The sequence below is a fragment of the Bufo gargarizans genome, chromosome 2 (genome assembly GCF_014858855.1).
Source record: "Bufo gargarizans isolate SCDJY-AF-19 chromosome 2, ASM1485885v1, whole genome shotgun sequence".
Taxonomy (NCBI): domain Eukaryota; kingdom Metazoa; phylum Chordata; class Amphibia; order Anura; family Bufonidae; genus Bufo; species Bufo gargarizans.
Genome location: NC_058081.1, coordinates 56,665,473 through 56,673,090, shown reverse-complemented (window position 1 = coordinate 56,673,090; position 7,618 = coordinate 56,665,473). Strand labels below are relative to the sequence as shown.

The 7,618-nt window shown below is 47.7% G+C and overlaps 1 protein-coding gene across 1 annotated transcript; it reads right to left on the bottom strand.

Moving 5' to 3' along the window:
• Positions 1–5,626: 5,626 nt before the first annotated feature.
• On the bottom strand, positions 5,627–7,618 carry GADD45GIP1 (GADD45G interacting protein 1). The gene is given in 3 exon segments (XM_044282934.1): positions 5,627–6,278; positions 7,231–7,406; positions 7,408–7,618. Coding segments are annotated over 3 exon segments (681 nt in total). The 5' UTR covers positions 7,579–7,618; the 3' UTR covers positions 5,627–5,944.

Here is a 7,618-nt window from a genome sequence, read left to right as displayed (position 1 = left end):
TGACTTTAGAGGCATTCTGTTATTCATTCCGTCATAATAGAAGTCTATGGGCTGCATAACGGATCCGTCCCGTTTCCTTTATGCAGGGGAGTCCTCTAATGAATAACGGAAACGGGACTGATCCGTTTTGCAGCCCATAGACTTCTATTATGACGGAATGAATAACGGAATGCCTCTAAAGCAGTGTTGCCCAACCAGTGTGCCTCCAGCTGTTGCAAAACTACAACTCCCAGCATGCCCGCACAGCCAAAGACTGTCCGGGCATGCTGGGAGTTGTAGTTTTGCAACAGCTGGAGGCACACTGGTTGGGAAACACTGCTCTAAAGGCATTCTGTCATAGATTTGCGTTATGGTCCGTGGTAACAGAATCCATAACGCAATTCTGCTTTTACCACCAAACGAAGCGTAAACGAATTTCAAAATATGAAATTCACTCATCTCTAACCGCCATCCTACTCCAGTGCAGTTTACAGTTTGGTCTGTGATAGGTTTTATATTAACTGGAGAGGAGACGCTAATAATGACCAGTTATAATTAATGTGTTACACTAGTCTCAACAGAAAACGGTCTCCTATACCGCCGCCGAAGTTCGGTTTTCATTTTCTAGAAAAATGATTGGTTGTGATGAGAAGGTCACATGTTCTGTAAGGCTGTTCTATTTTATAGCCCTGTGCAGCATTAGAACCAGATTACTGGCTGTAAATGTATTAAATTGTATAGTTGTTGTAATGTTTTATACTGTTTATTTTATGACTGTGGAGGGGAGGAGCTATGTGGCAGTCTGCCCCTCCTAAAACAGGGTGACAGACAGGAGGGAGGAGCTATGTCACATGGAGTCTACTTCTCCCACCACAGGGTGGCACAGACAGGAGGGAGGCGCTATGTGACATGGTATGCCCCTCCCACCACAGGGTGACAGGAGCTATGTCACATGGAGTCTACTTCTCCCACCACAGCGTGACATAGGAGGGAGGAGCTATGAGACATGGAGTCTGCCCCTCCCACCGAAGGGTGATACAGGAGGGAGGAGCTATGTGACATGGTATGCCCCTCCCACCACAGGGTGACAGGAGCTATGTCACATGGAGTCTACTTCTCCCACCACAGCATGACATAGGAGGGAGGAGCTATGAGACATGGAGTCTGCCCCTCCCACCACAGGGTGATACAGGAGGGAGGAGCTATGTGACATGGAGTCTGCTCCTCCCACCACAGGGTGATACAGGAGGGAGGAGCTATGTGACATGGAGTCTGCTTATTGAGCTCAAGTAAGAGTTTTTTTTAACCACTTCACATCCGGGCCATTTGCCCCCTTCCTGACCAAGCCTAATTTTGCAAATCAGACATATCTCACTTTATGTGGTAATAACTTTGGAACGCTTCTATTTATCCAAGTCATTCAGAGATCGTTTTCTCGTGACACATTGTACTTCATGCTAGTCAAAAATTTGAGTCAATATAGTTCACCTTTATTTATGAAAAAATCCTAAATTTACCCAAAACTGTAGAAAAATCGCAATTTTCTACATTTCAATTTCTCTGTTTTTAAAACAGAAAGTGATACCTCATAAAATATTAATTACTTAACATCCCCCATATGTCTACTTTATGTTTGGCATCATTTTGGAAATGTCATTTTATTTTTTTAGGACCTTAGAAGTTTAGAAGCAATTCCTAAAGTTTTTAAATAAATTGCCAAAACCCACTTTTTAAAGGACCAGTTCAGGTCTGAAGTCACTTTGTGGGGCTTACATAGTCGAAACCCCCATAAATGACCCCATTGTAGAAACTACACCCCTCAAGTTACTTAAAACCGATTTTACAAACTTTGTTAACCCTTTAGGCGGTCCACAAGAATTAAAGGAAAATGGAGATCAGATTTTTAAATTTAACTTTTTGCGCAGATTTTCCATTTTAATCCAATTTTTTTCTTTAACACATCGATGGTTAACAGCCAAACAAAACTCTATTTATTACCCAGATTCTGCGGAAATGTGGTCATAAACTGCTGTATGGGCACACGGCAGGGCGCAGAAGAAAAGAAGCGCCACATGGTTTTTAGATGCCATGTCCCATTTGAAGCCCCCCTGATGTACCCTTGTAGTAGAAATTCCCAAGAAGTGACCCCATTTTGGAAACTAGGGGATAAGGTGCCAATTTTATTGGTACTATTTTTGGGTACATATGATTTTTTGATCATTCATTAGAACACTTTATGGGGCAAGGTGACTAAAAAAATTGGTTGTTTTAGCACAGTTTTTATTTATTTTTACAGCGTTCACATGAGGGGTTCGGTCAAGTGTAGGGCTGCAGTAAACGAATATTTTTGTAATCGAGTATTCTATCGATTATATTTCTCGATTCATCGAGTAATCTAATAAGAAAAAGCTACTTAAAATAACGTACGTAATTAGGTATGTATAAAGTTATTGGTTTGAAGGGGTTAATAACTTTATACATGCCTAATGCCAAGGTGCTTCCATTAACCCCTCCAAACCAATAACTTTATACATGCCCATTGGGTTTGGAGGGGTTAATGGAAGCACCTTGGCATTAGGCATGTATAAAGTTATTGGTTTGAAGAGGTTAATGAAAGCACCTTGGAGGTGCCTTCATTAACCCCTCTCTAAACCAATAACTTTATACATGCCAAGGTGGTGCTTGCAGCCTCCATTAACCACTCTCTCTCCATCTGCCTCCCCCCAGCCTCTGATCTGCCTGCCCCCCTCCCCCTAGCCTCTGATCTGCCTGCCCCCTCTGGTAACGCAACCCCCCCTCCCCAGTATTAATCATTGGTGGCAGTGTCAGTTCCGATCGGAGCCCCAGCAGTGTAATGCTGGGGCTCCGATCGGTTACCATGGCAGCCAGGAGTCACGCTACTGAAGCCCTGGCTGCCATGGTATGTTAGTGAGCAGAGAGCAGCGCATTATACTCACGTGCGCTGTGGCCGGCGGTCGCTCCTTCTTCTGTCTGTGCGGCGGATAGCTAATGCTTATAGCATTAGCAATGGGCCGCACAGACCTATGAGAAGGAGCGACCGCCGGCCACAGCGCACGTGAGTATAATGCGCTGCTCTCTGCTCACTAACATACCATGGCAGCCAGGACTTCAGTAGCTGCCACCAAGGAGGGGGAGGGGGGCCCTGGGGATATGGCCGGCACAGTCATTGGTAGCGCAGTGGCCACAGTCCCTCCCCTCCTCCTACTCTGTCCTCATTGGTCTTCAGCGGCAGCCGCGCACAGTGGGGAGAGACTCCCTCCTACTCCCTCCTCCTCCCTCAGCTGTGCCGGCCGCTCAGTCCTGCCTCTCTGGCCTCCGGAGGACACGGAAGCGGTGAGTGAGACGCTTAATTTCACTCCCGCTCCGTGATCACGTGAGCTAAACGATTCCTCGATGCAGGGAAACTGCATCGATGAATTTTTTTACTCGATTTAATCGAGTTATTCGAATAATCGTTTCAGCCCTAGTCAAGTGACATTTTTTATAGAGCAGATCGTACCCAAAATTAGTGGCGATACCTAATATGTATACTTATTTATTTTTTACACAATAATAGCATTTTTGAAACCAAAAATTATGTTTTAATGTGTCCATGTTCTGAGAGCTATAGTTTTTTTTTTTTTTTTTTGAGAGAGATTTTCTTATGTAGGGGCGCATTTTTTGCAGGATGAGGTGACTGTTTTATTGGTACCATTTTGTGGGACATACGCCTTTTTGATCAGTTGGTTTTGCACTTTTCGTGATGTAAGGTGACAAAATGGCTTTTCTTGACAGCTTTTTTTTTATTTTTTTACGGTGTTCACCTGAGAGGTTAGTTCATGTGATATTTTTATAGAGCTAGTTGTTACGGACGTGACGATACCTAATATGTATACTTTTTTTAATTTCATTTTAACACAATAATAGCATTTTTTAAACCATTTTTTGTGGGACATACGCCTTTTTGATCACTTGATGTTGCACTTTTTGTGATGTAAGGTGACAAAAATGCCTTATCGCACTGGGTCGATCATGTGATATATTTATAGAGCCGGCCGTCACGGATGCGGCAATACCAAATATGTCTTTTTTTTTTTTTTTCATTCCTTACTTAGGTTTTACATGTAACCCCAAAAAATTCCCTTTTTTTTATTTTACACTTTTTGTCCTCCTTAAGGTCATACAAGACCTCTGGGGGACATTTAACTTCACTTTTTTTTTCCCACTGTGGATTTCTCCTGTAACTAGGGCTGACATAGTAGCCCCAGTTACAGGAGAAATACACCCCCCAGAGAGGCTGTACAGCCTCAGTGCAGGGCTGATCGAGGTCTCTGAAAGACCTCACAGCTCCTGCACTCTCCCGGCTCCAGCGCGTTCCTACGCTCAACAGGCAAAAAACAATGTTTCCCTATGGGCATGGTTCTTACCTGAGCGTTTTACAGCGCGTACGAACGCGCTGTAAAACGCCCTACGCCCCAAGAAGTACAGGAGCTTCCTTTGCAAAATCCACAGTGTGAATGGAACCTAAATGAGTTTTCTGATCTTTAGGTATTAACGACCTGTCCTTAGTGTAAGTCATCAATATCAGATTGTGGGGGCTCCGCTGCCCCTGTAGTGTTATACTACCCTACCTCGTGTCGCACTGCTAATGACGTGAGGAGGCGTTCCTGAGTTTTGCCGATCTGCGCATGCGCAAACCGACAGTTTATGGAAAATCTCAGCGGAGTTCAGCTTTACACCGGGACACTGCGCAGAAGAGCCTCAGTAGGGAAAAATTTCAGCCCAGTGCGCAAGCACGGCTAACTACGGCCGGCGCATGCGCAGTGTCCCGGTGTGAAGCTGAACTCTGCTGAGATTTCCCATAAACTGTCGGTTTGCGGATGCGCAGATCGGCAAAACTCAGGAACGCCTCCTCACGTCATTAGCAGTGCGACAGGAAGTCAGGAGGTAGGGAAATCTCACGAAGTAGGGTAATGTAAGGCTACACCCCCACACCCCAACCGATCAGCTGTTCTGGGTGGGTGCCAGGTTACAGGAGTTCAGCCTCCAGTGAGTGAGGGTAGATGATCTATAACCTAGACAACCCCTTTAAAGCCCACAACGGGAACCTGCACATATGTCCAGCAAGGGCCCCCACATGAATGGAGAACAGGTGTGTGTGTGTGCACAACCGCCCTCCATTCATTCATTTCTATGGGAGTTTCAAAAATAGCAGGGAATGGGGTGCACACTGCGCGTGCGCTCTCATTTACTTTAGGAGACCCGTTCTAGCGATGACAGCGGGACCCACACCTATCTGATATTGGTGACGTATCCTAGCAATAGGCCACTGAAACCAGATGAGACAACCCCCTTTAAGGCGCAAATGTTTTTTCTTTTAAACATACCCCATCATGTAAGGCCTCAACGGCGGCTTGGATGCGGACCCATTCACTTCAATGGGGCCCACCAAAGATGCGGACAGCTTGCAGACCGCAAAAGACGGCACGGCTGTGTGCATGTAGCCTAAGGCTTAGTTCACACAGTCGGCATTATGAGCCAAAACTGGAAGGACCAGCTCTTGGCTCACAATCACGGACGTGTGAACTACGTCCAAAACCTGTTTTTCAGCCACCAATCCCCTCCCCCACAGAAAGTGACGTGGAAGATAATCTCAAGCCTAATTTACTAGAAATCAGATCAAGTTCACATATATCCATATATACACCCGCACTTATCAGTCATGTGACCATAGAACACAGATCAGCAGTTCTGAAACTACAACTCCCAGAATCCTCCTTTCACTGCTATGGGAGTTACAAGAACAGCCAGGCAAGTGCGCTTGCTGGGAGTTGTAGTTTCACAGCAGATGGAGTGCCGAAGGTTGCTGATCCCTGCCATGCACTGACATCACTTGAAGAAGCAGAAACCGCCCTACAGTAAAAGTTTTGTGAAGGTGCCAGTCAAGTGTTCCAGTAATCCGGCATCACACGGCGTTATCGGGGGCTGGTGGTGATGGCTGTGCCGCCGTAGGGATGGCATTTAAAACCGCCGCCATTGATGCCCGCTCTTCCTCCATCTGCTTCTTCTTCACGGCCTTCATTTTCTTCTTCTCCTCCTTCTCCAACTCCTTCACCATCTCCTGGAACTTGGCACTACGGGAATCTACATGGACGCCAAACCTCTCGCGGGCGAGAGCCAAGAGCCGCTCCTTACGGGCTTTGTCTTCTCGTTCTTTCTGTTTTGTCTCCTTCTTTGCCCGGCGCCACTCCTCCACCATCTTCGGCATTTTCGCCATGTTGGCCGCTATCAGCCGCTCCCTTAAAGAAACAGCAACATGTTAAATAAAGGCGAGTAGAGAGTGACCTGCCAGGAGACAACAGGACCCCCTCGTTAACGTGGCATCGATGGGACCTGGCACGTGCCAGATTATGGGAGGTCTGTAGAAAAATCGCCAAGAACAGAGCCCTCCTCTATAAGACCTCACGCATGCGGCCGTTCCGTGCATTGGGGACCGCAATTTGCTGTCCCCAATGCACAGGCAACATCCGTGCAGCGTCCGGGACGGATCGAGACCCATTCAACTTGAATGGGTCCGTGATCCATCTGCACCGCAAAAAAAAAAAAAGATAACATGTTCCATTTCTTTTGCGGTGCGGAGGCACGGACAGAAACGCTCTGTAGTGCTTCCGTGCCTCTGTTCCGCACCGCAGCTCCGGATTGCGGGGAGCACATGGCTGTTTGCTGGCCGCAGTACAGCCACGTGCATTGTTACGCCCTTCATGTGACACACCCCAGAAATTGCTGCCCCCAGTTACTGAAGTAAATAAGCTGTAGCCTCCCAACATGGTGCAGATCAGGGACGCCCAACCTGCGGCCCTCCAGCTGTTACAAAACTACAACTCCCAAAATGCTCATATCTGTAGGCTGTCTGGGCATGCTGGGGGTTGTAGGTTTGTAACAGTTGGAGGGCCGCAGGTTGGGCATCCCTGGTGCAGATAGGAGGAATTGATGGACGCGGTGACAATCATGTAATACACAGAGGTGAACACCAGGTGGCGCCATAGGACGGGACCAATGGATTCACCTGTGGTTGTCACCATATTAGCGCCACCTGGTGTTGGCCTCCGCGTGCTACAATAGCGGACAAGCTGCCCCTAAAGGTTGCGCTCTACCGCCCTCTCCTGGGCATAAAAGGCTGTCAGATTTCTCACCGAACCCAGACAGGGCATGCTGGGACTTGTAGTTCTAGTGGTTGCTATAGTAACTGACCTTTCCTTCTGCTTCTTCTCTAGCTCCCTGTCCTTGGCCTCCAGCCGCTCCTGCATCTCCCTTAGGCTCGGGTACCACTCCTCCTCCTCCTTCACTATCGCCCGGAGCTGCTCGGGGCTCGGCCACAGCTTCCCAGGGTTGACACCAGAGGCGCTACCATAGCAGCCATACAGCTTAGGCCTCATAGGCCGGCCCTTTATGCCAGGCCTTGGTCTCTGGGTCGTTAGGATCAGGTTTATAGATGACGTCCATGCCCCTGGTCCTCGGCCTGGCATGGTAACCCGCCGCTGGCCAGGGTAAGGTCAGCGCCCGCAGCCTTGCCCAGCCTCTCAGCATGGGCAGCGCCATCTTTGTACACCCTTCTTCTTGTCAGGACGCACAGTCAGAG